Source organism: Penicillium manginii (assembly GCF_028828005.1).
Source record: "Penicillium manginii strain IBT 31320 chromosome Unknown utg000009l:1.0-3297300.0:1.0-3298630.0, whole genome shotgun sequence".
Classification (NCBI taxonomy): Eukaryota; Fungi; Ascomycota; class Eurotiomycetes; order Eurotiales; family Aspergillaceae; genus Penicillium; species Penicillium manginii.
This window is the reverse complement of record NW_026643110.1, coordinates 2,963,744-2,981,157: the sequence shown is the minus strand read 5'-3', so window position 1 is coordinate 2,981,157 and position 17,414 is coordinate 2,963,744. Positions and strand designations below refer to the sequence as shown.

The 17,414-nt window shown below is 50.1% G+C and overlaps 8 protein-coding genes across 8 annotated transcripts; 3 read left to right on the top strand and 5 right to left on the bottom strand.

Annotated features, from left to right (window-relative positions):
- Positions 1-149: 149 nt before the first annotated feature.
- On the bottom strand, positions 150-1,026 carry N7533_012821 (uncharacterized protein; the record flags this gene model as incomplete). Its single annotated transcript, XM_057109471.1, has 2 exons — positions 150-435; positions 596-1,026. 2 exons carry the CDS (start codon positions 1,024-1,026, stop codon positions 150-152), a joined length of 717 nt encoding a protein of 238 aa, XP_056954572.1.
- Positions 1,027-2,557: 1,531 nt separating this feature from the next.
- N7533_012820 (uncharacterized protein) lies at positions 2,558-3,177 on the top strand (the record flags this gene model as incomplete). The annotated part of the gene is made up of 2 exons (XM_057109470.1): positions 2,558-2,626; positions 2,815-3,177. 2 exons carry the CDS (start codon positions 2,558-2,560, stop codon positions 3,175-3,177), a joined length of 432 nt encoding a protein of 143 aa, XP_056954571.1.
- Positions 3,178-3,362: 185 nt separating this feature from the next.
- Positions 3,363-5,244, bottom strand: N7533_012819 (allantoate permease family MFS transporter; the record flags this gene model as incomplete). Its single annotated transcript, XM_057109469.1, has 6 exons — positions 3,363-3,661; positions 3,724-3,991; positions 4,050-4,598; positions 4,653-4,833; positions 4,903-4,982; positions 5,098-5,244. The coding sequence occupies 6 exons, from the start codon at positions 5,242-5,244 to the stop codon at positions 3,363-3,365; spliced, it is 1,524 nt and encodes a 507-aa protein (XP_056954570.1).
- Positions 5,245-6,584: 1,340 nt separating this feature from the next.
- Positions 6,585-7,589, bottom strand: N7533_012818 (uncharacterized protein; the record flags this gene model as incomplete). Its single annotated transcript, XM_057109468.1, has 1 exon — positions 6,585-7,589. One exon carries the CDS (start codon positions 7,587-7,589, stop codon positions 6,585-6,587), a length of 1,005 nt encoding a protein of 334 aa, XP_056954569.1.
- Positions 7,590-8,385: 796 nt separating this feature from the next.
- N7533_012817 (fungal specific transcription factor domain-containing protein) lies at positions 8,386-10,851 on the bottom strand (the record flags this gene model as incomplete). The annotated part of the gene is made up of 4 exons (XM_057109467.1): positions 8,386-8,472; positions 8,534-10,619; positions 10,685-10,745; positions 10,812-10,851. 4 exons carry the CDS (start codon positions 10,849-10,851, stop codon positions 8,386-8,388), a joined length of 2,274 nt encoding a protein of 757 aa, XP_056954568.1.
- Positions 10,852-11,609: 758 nt separating this feature from the next.
- N7533_012816 (androgen-induced gene 1 family protein) lies at positions 11,610-12,939 on the top strand (the record flags this gene model as incomplete). The annotated part of the gene is made up of 7 exons (XM_057109466.1): positions 11,610-11,711; positions 11,766-11,882; positions 11,983-12,020; positions 12,090-12,113; positions 12,178-12,370; positions 12,441-12,492; positions 12,593-12,939. 7 exons carry the CDS (start codon positions 11,610-11,612, stop codon positions 12,937-12,939), a joined length of 873 nt encoding a protein of 290 aa, XP_056954567.1.
- A 562-nt stretch (positions 12,940-13,501) lies between these two features.
- N7533_012815 (presequence translocated-associated motor subunit PAM17) lies at positions 13,502-14,281 on the top strand (the record flags this gene model as incomplete). The annotated part of the gene is made up of 2 exons (XM_057109465.1): positions 13,502-14,026; positions 14,105-14,281. The coding sequence occupies 2 exons, from the start codon at positions 13,502-13,504 to the stop codon at positions 14,279-14,281; spliced, it is 702 nt and encodes a 233-aa protein (XP_056954566.1).
- A 416-nt stretch (positions 14,282-14,697) lies between these two features.
- On the bottom strand, positions 14,698-15,773 carry N7533_012814 (enoyl-CoA hydratase/isomerase family protein; the record flags this gene model as incomplete). The annotated part of the gene is made up of 4 exons (XM_057109464.1): positions 14,698-14,800; positions 14,859-15,215; positions 15,270-15,380; positions 15,445-15,773. The coding sequence occupies 4 exons, from the start codon at positions 15,771-15,773 to the stop codon at positions 14,698-14,700; spliced, it is 900 nt and encodes a 299-aa protein (XP_056954565.1).
- Between the last annotated feature and the right edge of the window lie 1,641 nt (positions 15,774-17,414).

Sequence of the window (17,414 nt, the reverse complement as noted above, 5' to 3'; positions counted from 1 at the left end):
GAGCGGTCAAATCCATAAATAACCGATCATCGATTATCGATTACCTTTGGAGTTGTCGAATCTCCACATCTGCCGCTGCTGTGGGCGCACCCTTCTGTAACCTGGAAGGAGGAACAACTCCCTTCGGCGCGATATCAGTACGGGAGGAACTAGCCAGTGAACCCGACTGCACAGGACCAACACCAGCACCTTGGGTCTGGGAGACGGGCGGTTGGGACCCCCAACCTGGTGGCGGGGGGGCTCAGCACACCCGAATCATTAACCGAGCCAGGTTTAACAGGCAGGGCACCGCTGCTGCTGGCGGCGTTGGGAGCGTAGAGACCGGGATGTCTCGCTTCGTAGCGACGTTTAAGCCAAACGCCCAAGACGGCGAGGGCCGAGAAGCCGATGACCAGGACGATCAGCATGACAACCCATTGGTAGTGGGTGCTCCACCTGCGGATCGGGAAGGATTAGCATGATAGGTCTCTTTTTCGGGACAATAGTTTACAGCGATCGTCTGAATGATGGTTCATAGGATCCCATGACACCATGTATGCGCTGTAAATAGGAAAGGGTTGGGTTGGCGGATAGTGGGTGGGGCTTCAGGTCTTACCAAGACTTGTTTTCTTCGGTGGTGGCATTCTTAGAGCCGCTGGACGCGGCGGTCGCGGTCGAGGTAGAAGTTCCGGTGGTGGCCGTCGCGGCAGTCGCAGTACTGGTGGTGCTAGTCGTGCTGCCACCGGATTTGCAGTAGCTATTGTACCAGCTGGAGAGAGTGGTCTGGTCGGAGGAGTCGCAGTTGCTGCAGATAGCGCCGGAGGTTTTCAGCGTGGTGAGCAGAGAGGACTCGCAGAAGCAGGAATTCCAGGTGGATTCGGCGCCGGCGACACAACTATCCTGTGCGGATTTCAAGATACTGCAGTCGATACCGCATTGTGGGAAGGTGGATGAGGCGCTCGTGGGGATAGGTTTCGAGGCAGCCAAGGTGGTGGTGAATAGGGTGGAGGTGCAGGCGAAAAGCAGGCAGGCCCGGAGGAGGGTCATGGTGATGGGGTGAGATTGAAATGCAGGATTTAGTGGCGAATAGAGGGCGATCCGGCCATATCAGAGACTCGGAGTAGGGTATCAACGAGTAATGAGAGATGGATGTAAGAAGTCAAAAGCAACCAGACAAAAAGGAAAGTCGAAAGGGCCGAGTGAGCCGTGGCTATTTGGGGATTTCGGGGTCGCGCTTGCCTGTTTTCGCCCGCATTTGGGGCCTTCCGCTTGCGACTAGTCTTTCTGGTATTCTTGGTATGGTATTGTATTAATATTATATTATATACGGAGTAGTTATATCTAGATCTATATGGTATTAAGTATTTTATTATTTATACTATTTACTCTAGGATATAACTCAGTTATCACTACGGAGTACTCTGTACTAGATATGATGGCAGTCATCAACCCCAAACAGTGGCCCACTGCTGATCGCCCGTTAATCTTACCAAAGTATGGTAGTACTAGAACAGAGTACTAGAGTACTAACTAGCTAGAATACTAACTAGAGTACTAAATTCCTAGGTATTTCTACCGATTGGCCCTGATCGACTTGGAGCTTGTTTTGTTGACCTCTCCATTCCCGCCATCCCTGTGGAATGCAGCTGGACGAAAGGAATGTACAGTACTCTATACGGACTATCTAGGTATCACTGTTAACTATAACATAGTAACTAGTATACAGCATACACTCACAAACATTATGGAGTATAATGTCCCACTATCTCTTCTATATCTCCTGCGCTCGGATCGCGTCCGAGTCCTTGAATCGGTCCCGCACGAGGATTCTCGCCCACGAGTCCACCCACATGGTGTTGCAGTTAAAATGAAGTGAGGGTCAAACTCAATCCATGATGCCACTTACCTACCAACAGTGTAATACTACATTCATTATACATATCTACTACTAGTATTCCGTGCTAGGATCGTGCTGCATTATCAGATCCATCATCTGCGGAGTAATAATTTTATTTACTACCAGTACACCTGACTAATTAGGGAAGTGCATGGAATCCTGAAAATGGGGAATCACTGTCCACTGGCACTACTAGTACCTAGGTAGTTTGGTCGTCGTAGTAGTAGTACTGCTACTAGTACTAGTAGTGCTTACTTCCAGTTCCAACTTGAACTTGCTTCAAGTTGGCTCCAAGGTTCCGCCCGAGTCAAGTTCAACTTCAACTTAAGTTGTTGGGGGGTCCGAGCTCGGGAGTCGGATATATAACGCCTACTATTTACCCAGATGGTACTAAGTAGCTCTTCTTCCAAGGTTCGCAGACTCACCTGAGGACCTCAACACCGACTCGGAGCTTCAAGTTGAACTTGAAGTGCTCGAGATTATTAGTAAATGATTTATCGGCTAAGAATAGCCAATACTTTTACTTTTCTACTAATACGATGTTTCCGAATCTGTGTCAATAGCCATCATCTGAATGCCTCATCCGTAGAGTGGAGTACTCCGATAGACAGCCGCTCTCCCGCTCTTCCCTCACCTCCCCCATTCAACCCATTCAACCCATTGCACCCAGGCACCACCACCATGCCCTCACGTCAAATCCTCGCCACTCTCTTCGGGTCCCTTGGCAATACCCGCTGGTCCCTCACCCGCGTCCTGCGCAGCGATAACCCCCCTCGACTTTAATGGCGAACTGCGGGGCACTGCCACCTTCTCCGCCCTCCCCTCCGACCGCGACTGGCTCTACAGCGAAGAAGGCGAGATCCCCAGTTCAATCGGCGGTGCCGCAGCTGTAGCTGGACTGCGCTGGACGAAAAAAATATATCTGGCGCACAAATGAGTCCGGCCGGATTAGCGTGTGGTTCGTCAAGGTCGCCCCGGGCCCCGACGAGGCCGATTACCTTTTCCACAACTTCGATTTCAATGAAACAACTCTCTCTGGAGGACAACAGGCTCAAGCTACTGCCGAGTCCAACTCTGAGTTTGTCAAGCCGCCAACCCCGCCGATCACCGAGGGATCCGGCCCAACAACCGTCCTCGAGGCGCAAGGAAACCACCTCTGCATCAATGATATGTACCGTACGGCTTACTCCTTTCGCATTCGCCCCGAGACGGGCGAGGTCCTGACCTGGGCAAGCCGGCACGTCGTTAAGGGCCCAAAGAAAGACCAGGATATTGTCAATTGCTACCAACGGTTGGAATGATCGCGCAATCCACACATATAATCTAGCTACGACATGATGAAAATGCCAGCGTCCCAGCCTCAGTCACGTTCGATATTATATTTGCATTCATCGATTCAACTTGGGATCTCAACAGACCATACCCTCGATCATTGTTCTGACCTGGCCTGACCTGGATTCACTTGACTTGACCTATCTACACATATTTACATGGTGTAGAAAAAGTCCGGCCGCTTATCACCCAGCAACTCGATCTGACTCTGGTTCAGCCCCTCGATCCAGTGGTCGCGCTCGCCGCGCCGGCGCTTGGCATTCTCCCGCTTCAGCAGGATGTATTGCAGTAAAGATCCACCGAACTCGAAGAGAACCAGGTAGGCGAGGACAGTGCCGTGGCCCGGATAGTAGCGCGGTTTATCCTCGTCACGGTAGATATTGGAGGAGACGATACCGTTGAGGTTACCCCATCCAATGATGAAACCCAGAGAGACACCTCGCTTGTAAACACCTACAACCGCGTTAGTATACTGCGACAGTATAGTAGATAATGGAATCAAAGCCCAAACTGACCCTCTGTATTGTTACTCGTCCACGAAATCGTGTTCGCAATGGCGGGGTAGATACCCATAGCCCCAAGGAAACATCCAGCATACCGGGCACCGGGAGCCTCGCAGCCCAACAGCATGGAAAAGCCTACCATCCCCAACAAAGAGACGGCCATATTGCAGATACCACGCTGCTTAGTACGATCCGCAATGAAGCCGACCGTCACGGTCAGCACAGCAGCGGCTGCGTAGGGAGGTACACTGAGCAGCTGCGCCTTGATAGAACTATAACCCTGCAAAGGGGTTAGCGAAAACTCGTATAAAAGCCGAAGGGGTTGAGAAAACACTCACCAGTTCACTGATAATAGTCGGAACAAACAAGGAGAAAGCATACAGCGTCCCATCAGCCCCCATATAAATGATGGCACCAGTATAAGTCTTCCAATCCTTCACACTGGCCCAGAAATAGTCCATTTTAAACTCCTCATGTTCAGCACTAGACTGCTGATCCGCCGCAAGACGACGCAAGACGCGAGCCCGGTCATCCGCCGACAAGAACTTAGCCTGATCCGGAAAATCATGAATGAGCCAGAAAGAAGCAATCCCAATCAGAATCGTCAGTAGGCCCTCCAGAATAAAGATCCACGACCACCCCGCCAGACCACCAATCGTGTCCATCTTCGCAATGGCCGCTGCTAACAGCCCGCCAAAGGACCCGGCGAGGGCGGCGGCGGAGAAGAAAATCGCCATCCGAACGCCGAATTCAGAACGCTTGTACCAGCATGAAAGGAAGTAACTCACGCCGGGGAAGAGGCCTGCTTCGCTGAGACCGAGGAACCACCGAACAGCCATGAGGCCGGAGTAGTTCTTTACCACGCCCATGCAGGTCATACAGATACCCTAGAATACGTGAGCGAGGTTTTAATCGAAACTTGTGTATGTGTATAGACCCACCCAGGCGATCATGATAAGAGGAATGAAGACACTCGGACGCAGCCGTTTGAGTAGGATATTGGTCAATGGCTCGAAGACGGAGTATGAGACGAAAAAGATGGTAAGACAGGCATTGTATTGGGCGCCGCTTAATTTGAGATCATCCTGTAGACCGACAAGCTTTGCATTTCCGATATTTGTTCTGAGACGAAATAAGTTGTTTGGTCAAGGGATGTATGGGGGCGTAGAGATTTCATTTCGAGAAACCTACCGATCAAGGAATGAGACCAAGTACAGTAGACTCAACCATGGCACCAGACGCATGTCAAGCTGCCAGAGAAGCTTGCGATCCTGCAAAAGCAAAATAGAGGTTAGGGTACCTGCATCGATCGACATGCAGAAGCAAGACTGGGCAAGACAGGGATACGATCGGATGAGATGATATGGTTGGAATGGAAGTTCGTACGATCTTTGCCCTTTCCTCCTCACTCAAGCCCGCGTCTGGGTCCTCGAACCCAGCGAGTCTCTCATTGCTCTCAGTTTTGAGGTCTTTCTCCGCATCAGATAGGCGGGTGGCGTCAACCGGCTTTTCTGTCTCGGGAGATGTAGCCATGACTAGCAGACACAGGCACAGGCACGGGCAGGAGTCACAACAGATGAAGTCACCGCACCGATGCAGCTGCAGGGAATAAAAGAAAGCACAACCTAGCTAGCAGACTGAAAAACAAGAAGAGCGGGGGCAGGGCAAGCGAGCTTATAAATCCGCACGTTGTTACCAGGATCTCTGAGCTCGAGCCAATCAGGGTTGCATCGGATTTGGCAGGTAGGGGGCTGTTGAACGGACAGACTTCGTACCATTGAGACCCAATGGTTTGCGCTGCATTAGCTTTGACTGCGTGCATCTCGGTGGAGAAGGGATCATCCCTGCGATCGGCAGTAGGTCGAGAGATACGGGTACGATCAGCGTGGGAGGGTTGAGCGGAGGACAATGAGCAGCGGACCAGCGGAATGTGGAGATGGATAAATGGAGGGATTGTGCAGCTTATTTAGTTCGATTCTATGGGAGGTAATAGGATAAGAGAGGAGTTGGGGTGCCAAGGATGTTTTCATTGGATGTAAAGTGTGGGGGGTTGGTCGGGGTATGCGGGGAATTAGGGCAAGTCAGCCCCGACGTGGACATTCACAATGAGTGCATTGTATCCACAATATATGGAGTAGGTGAGGGAGTTACTTCTAGGTTCAAACTCTGGCTTTGTTTTGAACCAGAGAAGAAATCGAGTGCCTACTTTGATATGTATTTCTTATTACTATTAGTACTAGTTAATACCTGGTACTTCTTTACTTAGTGCATAAATTGGGAATTCTCATATTGAGAGACCTCGGGAGCCAGTTACACTCAATGCTAGAAATAGTCTCGATCCGAAAAGAACAGATTGAAATCTACCAAATTAACATGTGTATACTCTCAGTTACAAGAATAAGAACATACATATAAACATCAAGCCAAGCCTAAGTATAGATCAGATCAAATCAGACCCACCCCGCGGAGTGTGGGGAGCTCGGCATCTTGCATCCTAGCGAGTCCGGGAAACCGTCGGCAAACACACGCCGCGGGGATGCGCCTTTTCTCCTGAACACGGATGCTACTTATCATGGAATGGGAATTTCAATAAAGAAATCCTCGATTTTGTAGGCATACAGCCTAATGTCTTTGATCTGTCGCGAATAGCGGAAAACTAGCTGTATTTCTCCGTCCTTCGTCTCTGCCAGTTGCTAACCTCCTCCGGTTCCTTTGAAATGATTCGCGTTCCGCGCTCGAATGGTTCAACTCCATGCTTAATCACCTTTGCCTACTAGCCTGTCCTATTTCCATCAAATCGCCCGCTGCCGACTGTCTCCTGAAGTCTCGAGATCTCAGATAAGCAACCACAAAGGGATTTGGATCACAATGGCCTAGACCGCACAGGGGTCATGGCAGAACTCAAGATCCGCAGAGGAAAATTGCCGAGTCGAATGCAGAATGCCATACGCGACGATCGCCATCTTGATCGATGTGAAATGGAGAATACTGGTTCCAGCCAAGGCATTCTCCAGCGTGAATTCAATCCACTCGGCCCAGTCCGGTTCGTATAGAACCTGACGCAGATACCCACGCAGTTCCAGATGTTCGGAATGAACTTTTAGGCAGCGAGTACGCCCCCATTGGTTGATTTGCTTGTCCATTTCCTCGCCGAGGGTGTAGGTCGGGGTGCCGACCTGACGGACTTGAGTGGGCCAGTATCCAAGGAAGAGAGCGCCGTGAGTTCGACGCAGGAATTCCTGTGCTCCGCTCTGCAGGACAAATCGGATCATCATTGTCGGGTAACCGCCCATAATAACCGCGGTATCAGCCAAAACGGCGGATTCGATCTTGCCGCCTTCGACACGGGACAAGACTTCGTGAACGGTGACCCAAGGGGGTAAACCCTCCACCACCACAGTGCGATAGATATTGCTGTTCTTGTCGCGTTCCGATGGAATATACCGGAGGCCTGGCCCGAAAAATAAGGGGGACCGCTTGATTCCAGCGATATTGGCATTGTACTGGAAATTTTCCGCGAGCTTTGCTTCCTTGCTATCGCTGAATAAACGACGCATGCTCCACTGGGGCAAGGCTGTCCAGGTAGGCGGAGCTGTACTGAGTCCGGTGCGCTCTACCTCAAGCATAGGAACACTAACGGACTCAGCAGGAACTTGCACCACAAATTGTTCGCCAATAATAGGCTTTGGGACAGAACTCGGTGCGTGTGAGGTTGTTTCCAAACCACGGGGCTTCCCAAGCCAGCCTACCGGGGTCGAGACTCGATAGGGGACTTTAGTGTCACGATGAATGCTTGACACTGGTTGAGATGAGGTGCTGGTTTCCTGAGAGGTCGTTTGTGTTCTTTCAGAGATAGCGAAGGGTTTGAAGTTGGCCATAGTTCGCTTGTCGACCTGAGGGATTCCGAAGTGAGGATCGGGTTGGCTTAACGGGGCGAAGGGATCATCAAGGTGAGTCGGAGATGCCTATGGGACAGTCAAAGAAAAACTCCAGAACCAAAAAAAAAGATAGAGCTTTACCAGATGAACGACTGGTCCCATTGTATGTTCGACCATATTGTTTGTCGCAGTACTGAAGCAAACTTGGATCAGAACAAAGTCACGGCCAAAGAGACATGAAAAGAAGTTATATTGGTGTGACAACTCACTTGCTTGGGACCAAATAGCTATACTGGAATGCGCCGACCAACTCATCCACCAAGTAAGAGGTCCCTGTCGACTGATTGGATGGAATGAAGTCATTCATTCTGCCGAAAGATAGATCATGTGCTTGTCTCCGACAGGGTATAACCTAGGCAAGGAAGGGATTGGAAGAAGTTCTGATAATAGAAGGAAGGTCGAGGATGAAAGTTGAGGGTGAGTGAGAAGATAAGGTGAGAGTGACCTCCCGAGACAACCACCTTCGAGGCTGCCTTAACCACCCAACGCCCACCACCACCAAACACCACCAAACACAACACAACGTGTTCTCCTCTTAAGAAATTATTACACTAGAGTCGAACAAGAATAATGGAAGCACGTGGTGGAACATCGTAAGTTGATGAGTTAATTGCGCTACATCATCTATTCGGTTATTCGTGATTGAGGCGCTCATACTACTCCTAATAAATGGAGGCGGAAGTTCAGGATTGCCAGTCGCCATATCAAGCTGCTATTCAAATACCCAAATAATCAATTACCCGAGAAATTGTCCCTCGGCTAGCGCAATCCACGGAAGCTTGTCATCCCAGCAGCGTTGCATCAATTGGCGGGCGTGTTGAATCTGGAATTTGCTCGTTAGTATTGTTGAAATCAAAAACTATACAGCTGAAGGGAATGCTCACCTGCTTTAAGCCAGACTTTTCCAGCACGAAGAACCGATTGAGCAGCTTTGTTCGCTGCGCCGCGTCTCGCGACTCACAGCCAGCAGTGAAAAGTGGGAACAACGAGCAAAACTCGGGCGGCGCGTTGGCTGGCATACGCTCCAGTGCCCCAATAAGCTTGCGGAGGGCTTCTTGCACAGGGAAAGAATCGGGCGACGAACCAAGCACGCGTCGGTGCAGATGCAGCAGTCCCGCACACCGGAATGCCTCCTCAATGGCCATCATATCGTCACACTCATCTTTGTGGTGGTCGGGGTCAGCATGGGCATGTTCGCTGAGACCTTCAATGTCTCCCAAAACTGATTGAGCTTCCATGACAACATCCGCTGAGGGATGCCATGTCTGTCGGAAATTCCCGTGCTTATCGAATCGCTCACTATCACATTGTTGTACAAGACGACCTAGCCGGATGAAAAACGCTCCCGTGCGTGGGGTGAATCCCGTGAAGCAGTCCACGGTGAAGTCGTCGTGATGGTCTGAACCGTGACAGGCAGCTAACACAGTATGATATAACATTAATGGTGGTCCGGCTTGACGACATGACAGTGCTCCCATTGTGTCGAGATAACCCAGCCAGCGCGCAAAGAAAGCTCCAATTCGATTACCCGGCCGTGCGATACGCTCACTGCGCGCAAGAAACAGATCTCGTGCAAGCTTCAAATGGCTTTGCCAGGTGATCGGTACCTCAAAGGTGCTAGGAGACACGATCTTCAAGGACAATAAGAGAATCGCCGTGGCTAGGTGACTGTCTGTGATGTCTTCCGGAGAAGCCTCCAATGCAACACGCAAGGCTGGGAACACCTCACTTACCCAGTGTGCAATTCGGTTTGCGGGTTCAGGCTGGCCCAGGTACCGTGCACGATGGCTGGCAGAATATGCGAGCAGGAGATTCAACAAATTTGGATCTCCAGTGGCCATTGAGGGAAGGACAGACAAGAAAGGGTTGTTTTCACAGTCATGCGGTACCAACATACGCGACGTGTGGTTGATGAAGTGATGAAAATACATCAGATTGATGGGGTTATCCAACAGCGTTCGTGGAAGCGGAGATAGATATCTTGGAATGTTGATTGGTACTGGAGACGCATAGTACCCGCTGTAATCGGCATTTTGTGTCGCAGGCGAAGCCCAAGGTACACTGGGGGAAGCACTGTCGCCACTTCGGCTCTTTGTGGTAATCGAGTCCAGCGCTGAGTTGATGTCAATGGCGGCGTGGTCATTGTTGAAGGCAAGGTCTCGATCCGGACGCCCAGAATCCATGCCGTAGTTATCGGTTACGCTGGTCAAATAGGCTTGCCATTTGCTTTGCGCCAGGAATGACTCTCTAACAGAGTGCTCTTCGTCTGGCTGATGGAAGGCATGCAGTGACTCGCTCCGCGGGGCATTCATCAAATCGAGTCCCCTTTGACCATGCATCGGAGACGCCGTGGCCTGGGATCCGCCTGTCAGCTCGTGAGATCCGAGCAAGGCTAGAATATCGCCATGACTGGAAATATCACGGGGGTGATCATCCCGGTGTTCCATACCATTTATGGAAAATCCCAATCCGTGGGTCGTTTGGTTTCCGTTCTGATGATGATCGGATGGATGGTTTGTCTCATCAACCGAGTCACGAAGGAAAGACTCTGGTTGTGATACTGAGTTGGCATGGAATGCAAAAGCAGAGAGAGATCGAAGCCCGACCCCTTGATCTGCCGCTGCGGAAAATGACCCATGGAAAGAGGGACCAAATGGGTATCCTGACATAGGACCCGATGATCCCGCAGTCGCCATGGGAGAGTGATCAGCCCACGCCGAGGAAAACTGTATCTCTGCTTGAGATGGAGAATTAATTCCCTCGGAGCCGGACTGAGGCTTTGGGGAGTCAAATATACCCAAATGGGTGTTTGTACCGGGTGAGATTCCACCGGGAGAGCCCAAGTCTCCAGATCGGAAATTTACAAAGCCATCCGATGATGTGGGATTGCTTCCCGGCGTGGGTAGTTGGATTGGCTTAGCGGCACTTGTTGGAATAGGATCAAACCCGATCAACGTCCCTCCATATCCACTAGATTGAGAGTTGGGTGAGTCCACAGAGGCTCTTTTGGTCCGACCACCCCAATTTAGGCGGACGCTATAATCGCATGACTCTCCCTGCCGTTGACAATTGAGGCAAATCGGCTTCTCTTCTCCGCTGCGAGAACAAAAGAATCAGCCAAAGGGTGTTGTTGTTGTTGACACAGGATGCCTGCATTCTTACCATTTAACTTTCCGTGCTTTACATGGCCTGCAACAGTCATTAGTTGGGAGATTCAACAATTGAGAGGCATAGATCATTTACCAGCATCCTTTGCGACTTCTCCGCTTGGGCTCTGGCGCGCCAGGTCTTCTTGGACGAGGCATTGCCCGAAAGTGGCGAAAGGCAGAAGGCGAGGGTGAGGGCGAAGATTCAAAACAACAAGAAGAAAATGAGAAGTGGGGAAAGGGGAGAAGAAGAAGGAGAAGAAGAAGGGGAATTGTCAGAGCAGTCTCCAAATTTCTATACACGGTACACTGTTGACCCTTTCCATATACAGGTTACGTGCTTCTCAAACCTGATACAGCCACCTCACGAAGCACACAGATCGGACCGCTTTCTGTGACGGGAACTGCGATGGCCCCAGGTAGCAATGAAACGAAAATCGACCAGACACCCACACCTAGTAGACAAGCACATCGAGGTGTGGGAGGGAGATGTGCCTTGGAAAGAGATTAAACTCGGAGAAAAAGCTGCAGGTGCAGCTCGGCAGAAACAACGTTCAAAGTATGTGACCAGGGTCGATTGTGACGATCCCTCACGGGTCTGGGGGTGGGAAAAAAACGGGGGATTCTGGGGAAGGCCCACTTGGTAGGTTCAAAGACACCTACAGACCATGCACTTGTCAGATGAACAAGAGAGAAAAGACGCAATGGAAATTCGAGACGAGAGAATGGGTATCTCTCCTAAGAAAGTGTGGGGAACCTGGTGATAAGGATCAGTCATCCACCGGAATATCGGAACGATTTAATCCGGGACGGGATGCCGCGGCAGGCCGGGTCACGTGGTCGTGCACGGAGTTGTACACTGTGGAAGTGGCAGGCGTGGCAGGCGCGATCCGCGGGGGCCCGGGGGGCTCGGAAGGTGCGGGCGCTGGGAAGGTCCCGACAGTCCGCGATGACTTTGGTTGGTTCCTAGTTTCCTGTCTCGTCTTTATCTACCTTCATTTCCTCAACCATGTCTCGTGCCCTGATCGAGAAGCACCCCTTGCAGTGGCTACACAGCCCTTCTCGGGGTATCTCTACTTTGATTCATGTACGTTGCTGTTCTTTTTTGGCTTCCGTCTTCTGTTTCTCACCTCGTTATCTGGTTATTCCTCTTCTTAGTGGAGCTGAAATGCTGACTCCCTATTCAGGTGACCGGCCTTGCAAGCTTTACCTGGTCTTTCAAATAGTAAGTACATCGAAGATGTTGCTCGGTCCATCAATTTACGTAAAGATTAACGCTAACGTCATGATATAGTATGCATGAAAACCCTAACCACGCGTATGTCTTCCCGAAAGAGCGTCGGATTTACTCGGCTTGGATCTAATGCTGATGACCATCTTAGAAACGAAGCATATGGTTGGCACTTCCAGTACTTGACCGTCATTGGCCTGAGTCTGTCGACTCTCACCTTTATTTTTGCAATTCTTGCCGATGTGACACTTTCCCGACGCCTCTTCTTGATCAAAAACCTCTTGTCAGTGTGTAGTGCGCCGCTGGAGGTACTGATCAGCGTTCTCTACTGGGGCCTGAGATTGGTAAGTGTCAACCGCTTTTTTTTTCGTCCGCCCACCTGATCCGGGAACCCTTTATCTAATTGAGTTTTAGATCGATGAACGTCTCGTCGTTCCCGATTGGGCTGTGATCCCTCTCGATGCCGGTACGTGGCTAAACTCCGGGCCTCCTCAGGGGGGTCCGCTCGCAGGGACCCGCTAACCTGCTTTCATGGGGGCTGCTTGTTTGCTAATTCATTTCGGTAGATATAAGCTTTCACGCATTGCCGTCCATATTGATGCTGATTGATCTTCTGTTTCTCTCACCCCCGTGGACAATTACCGTCCTGCCCTCCATCGGACTGTCCGGTGCAATTGCCTTTGGCTATTGGTTCTGGGTGGAGCGGTGTTTCTCCTACAACGGATGGTATCCGTATCCCATCTTCGAGCAGCTGCCGACCCCGGGTCGCATTGCGCTCTTCTCGCTCAGCGCGGTTGTGATGGCATTCAGTACCGCGACGCTCAAGTGGCTGCACGGTCGCATCAATGGGTTTGGTGTTCCTATTCCGGCGCAGTCTCGTCCTGGCGAGATCAGGCGGGCAGATGGCCTGTAGAGGTAAGCTAGACCTCTTGCTCTGCACCCTTTTGGTACGAGCAAGCTGTCACCAGCAAGCAATCTTGCTTTTTGGTGATTTATATGGCTATAGAATATATGAATGGGATATATTGGAGGGCTCTGGTGCATTGGGTTTGGCTCGGGGAGATCTGGATTTATTGTATCCCCTTGTCTTTGGTTTTAATTTCGGGAGAGTGGTGTTGCTATGGTTGATACTAGTCGTAGCATATTTCGGAGTTTTCATAATCTAGACCTACTTGAATATATGCTCAATTTCCGCATTAGCGATGAACAAATCTCTTCTACGCTAGCCATTGTGTCAACCCTAATGCTGAATTCAATTTACTCCCATGTCTTTTGCTTACTGCTACTTAGGTAGTAGTAGTCTGATACTCATAGGATTGTCCTCTTCCTACACTCATGTAGTACTAATTCTACAGTTGTTGTTGCTTCAAGTCAGCAGACCTGCTGACTAACCGCCGATCCTCCGTCTTCCTGAACCTGGACAATCTCTTGATTCGACCTCGCAGCGATCACATACACCTCCCAGCTCCTTCACAATGTCAGTTCGCTCAGTATTCGCCGGTCGGATGAACCCGACCGCTATGAATGCTCTCATAAGTACACGCTCGATCCAACCCAGCTCGCAAATGGCATCCAAGCTGCTCGTCCGACCCCAATCGACGGCCGCTCGCCCATCGGCACAGCTAGCCCTCCGTCCTCAGGCTCGTCCTGCTCCGTCATCGCTAGTGAAGCCGGCTGGCCTGCGCATGCAATCGACATCTGCTGCCAAGGAGGAGGTGAAACTCGACTGGGACTCGTTCTTCAAGCTCCGCGCTTCCCGCCGCCGGTACTCCCTCGCGTCGTCGATTGCAACTTCGCTCGCCTCGACGGCTGTCGGCGTGCAAGTTCTGTCCGGGCAAGATCTGGAGTCCCTCGGTGCTCAGGTCATGGGCCTGGACCCATTTGTGGTTCTTGGTATGGCCACGGCAGCTTGTGGTGCTGTTGGCTGGCTCGCTGGGCCGATGGTTGGAAATGGCATCTGGGGATTGGTTTACCGTCGATTCAAGCCATCCGTTGCGATTGTAAGTGATGAATCCATTGCGTGATGTCGTGCCTGCCTCCTTCTGCATCAACATCTAACACATTCATCCCTTCTACAGAAAGAGAAGGAATTCTTCGATCGCATCCGCCAATACCGCGTCGATCCCTCTACCAACTCGATCTCCAACCCCGTCCCAGACTACTATGGCGAGAAGATCGGCAGTGTCAAGGGATACCGAGCATGGCTGAAGGATCAGCGGGCTTACAACCGTAAACGCCGCAACTTCATCGCCTAGACACCCACCGAGCGACATGTTCGGCAACTTGACCTTATTCTAAAATCTATTCGTGTGCATATGGTTGACCTTACCTGGTATTGCAATATTTGCAAATCCAGGATAAAGCTGGTCGTCAATTTCTTCTCATTTTCTTTCCTATTCTCTGGATCGGTGTTTTGCTTTCCTCATTAGCGGTCCGGGCGAGCTGGGGTATTACATTTGTATTTGAGAAAGTCTTGGTAGCGCTAACAAGCTGCATTATTTCTTTGAATCCATTCATTTTGTCTCTTTGAGTTGAATTAATTCTTGCTAAGATTGAGGAGATTGGGTATGTGAATCATTAATCGAAAATAGCACTATCCCCCGTCACTCCGGATACACTTCATCACAGCTTCGAAGAAACCTTGGCCTTGGGAGCCCGGCCAGTGTCGACCTCAGTCCACCAGGGCAGGTGAGATGGGGGGGTTATCATCCAGATTGGCTCGGAAGTTTGGCTTGCGCTTCTCGAAGAATGCGCCAACACCTTCCTTTTGATCACTAAGAACGATTCGTGTGAGTAATAGGAAAAATGAGGCGGAGACAATGAAGAACATACTCAGAAGCAAAGGTGTGATGAAGAATATGAGATTCAACCAGATGAGCCTCTTCAGGCGTGCCCGGATTCCGCCACATAAGAGCACGATTGAGATACGACGAAGCCGGGCTGACGTTCTCCGCAAGCTCAGTAGCCAACTCCAACGCGCGAGGCAGGACTTTGGATGGATCTGGCAAGGTTTCATTGAACAGATCGCCAAAATGCTTGGAAGTAGGAGGGAAAACAGAGCCGGTGCCGACGAGGTAATTCGCGTTGGAGAAGCCGATCAACCGTGGGAGGAAGTATGAGGAGCAGGATTCCAGAACGATACCGCGACGTCCGAAGACGAAGCCGTATTTACCCTTTTCATACGCAATGCTGGGAGTGGTCAGCTTTGGAATCGTTGTTCGTCGTTGGAGAAGAAGTTCTTACCGAATCATTGCAGGAAGCGTCATGGTCATGCCCACGCCCACGGCGGAGCCTTGCATGGCTGCAATAGTCGGTTTACGGCAGCGATGGATAGCGAGGACGACACGTCCACCACTGTAAAGTCGTTAGTATGAGAAATAATGCGGGAGAGGCGACTGAGATTGTTGCTAGTACTTACCCGTCGCGGTGGTCGGTAGCAGGCCGTTTCTCGACATGGTTGTTGAAGCCAATGTCCAGATCCGCTCCAGCACAGAATGTCTTGCCGGCCCCTGTGAGCACGATGACCTTGACACGCTCATCGACGTCGAACATGGGGAAGAACTTCTCGAAATCGTGGACCATTTGGCTGGTGAAGGCATTGTGGTTGGCTGGACGGTTCAGCGTGACAACCACAACAGGGGTCACTGTGGGCGAGCCCTGTGGGTGGTGGGAAAAAGCGACATGGCCCGTTGTAGGAACCTTTTCGTATGAGTCTGGGAGCTCCAGGGGGCTGGGATCGAAGATCATTTTGGAGATGGATGTTGGGTGAGGAGTGAGAGTAGGAGTAAGAAAGTAGAGTAAATAGTAAAGTGGAGAAGATGAGTGGAGTGGAGTAACTGGAGTACTGGTAGTGAGAATGGCAGCAGGGAGGATACTAGTATATATCAATTCAGTCAATGAGCTACGCTTTTAATCCTGAATCTTGTTTAGATTTATTCTTTCGATTCTTTCTTAGAAAAGTTCCAGTGTAATTGAAGGTGACTGGCTGTCCCGGCGCGACCTCGGCTCGGCTGTTGCGATGCGGAGAAGACCCCGCATGCTAAATATCCCATGCATGATCATATAATCAGAGTCACCATGGGATTCAAGTGGACTAGTAGTAATATGAATCTATTGCACATGAATATGGCCATCTCTTCGATCCTTCTAAAGAAGAGATTCTCATCAAATTCATCTTTGAGCGATTAAACGGGATGTATGGTACTAACTAGAGAGTATTCGCAAGGTCATATAAATGGAATGCAGGCAGTCTATTGAATACGATGCGGAATCTCCCCAGGGTGATCATGAATAGTGTTGCCGATGAGATCGGTACATCTTGAAATGGAACTTGGCGGAAATATTGGTCTCATAGGCCGGCGTATGACATGGTCGTGAATCCATGTTTCCAAGAAAGTATGAGCTGGGGTATTCGAAATAAAATAAATTTGTATGATAATGTACGAACGGCAGATGTCAGAAATCATATCTTCTATTTTGATAGATCTGGGTACTTCATTTGACGCTAAATTCCATTAATGCTGTGTCAATAGTATGAGACATTAACAGATCTCAACTGGGAGAAGGGATGAAATGTGATTGAGCTGGAGCTCAATTATGCAGTTATGCTATCAATAGCAACCATTCATATCTCTGCCCAGTGCTACTTATTATGCAAAGGAAACCCATAGATGTAGCTTATATATCGGTACCTACTTAGGCTGAAAAGAGGCTATCACTGCACCCAAATGTTGGATTTATGGTGAGGGCCACGTAGGCTGCGAGGTCTAAAGGATTCATAATAGAGGGTGAATATCACGGCTCTGCCACTGTAATTACAGCATCTGTTTTCCAACTGCTATTACGCTGCAAATCGAGAGGCCTTCAATGTACGTAATTTTGCGCTTGGGGAGGCCAAGGCTAGGCCGCCAGCCAAGCTCAGCCAGGTACGACTGAAGAAAGGGGCCGAAACGGGGAATTCTGCTTTGACTGGCAGACATGATCATTTTCCTGCTATTATTAAAAGGCCAAGATTGAATCAGCCCCCACCGCCCCCAAAAAGATTCGGAAATAGTTAGTATCGTTCACAGAGTAAGAATGTCAGTCAAAGTTGCAATGCTTTACAGGTTAAAATATTCCCGCTAAATGTCTGGGCAAAGGGCTATCAGGCGCAAAATCTCCCCAATTCAGATGTATGCCACGCCAGGAAATGATGATTTGCAAGAATTAGCTTGGAAATAAGCCATGTTTGGGGGCACTTAACGGCGGAGAGAAAGGGATTGCCTGCGATGGAAAACTTATAAATTGGAGAGGTAGATCCTACAAAATAAAAGGTTCATCAACATCATCTTCAGGTCTACCTTCTTCACTACAGAAAAACTTGAACCAAATCTTAATTATCTCTTCCCA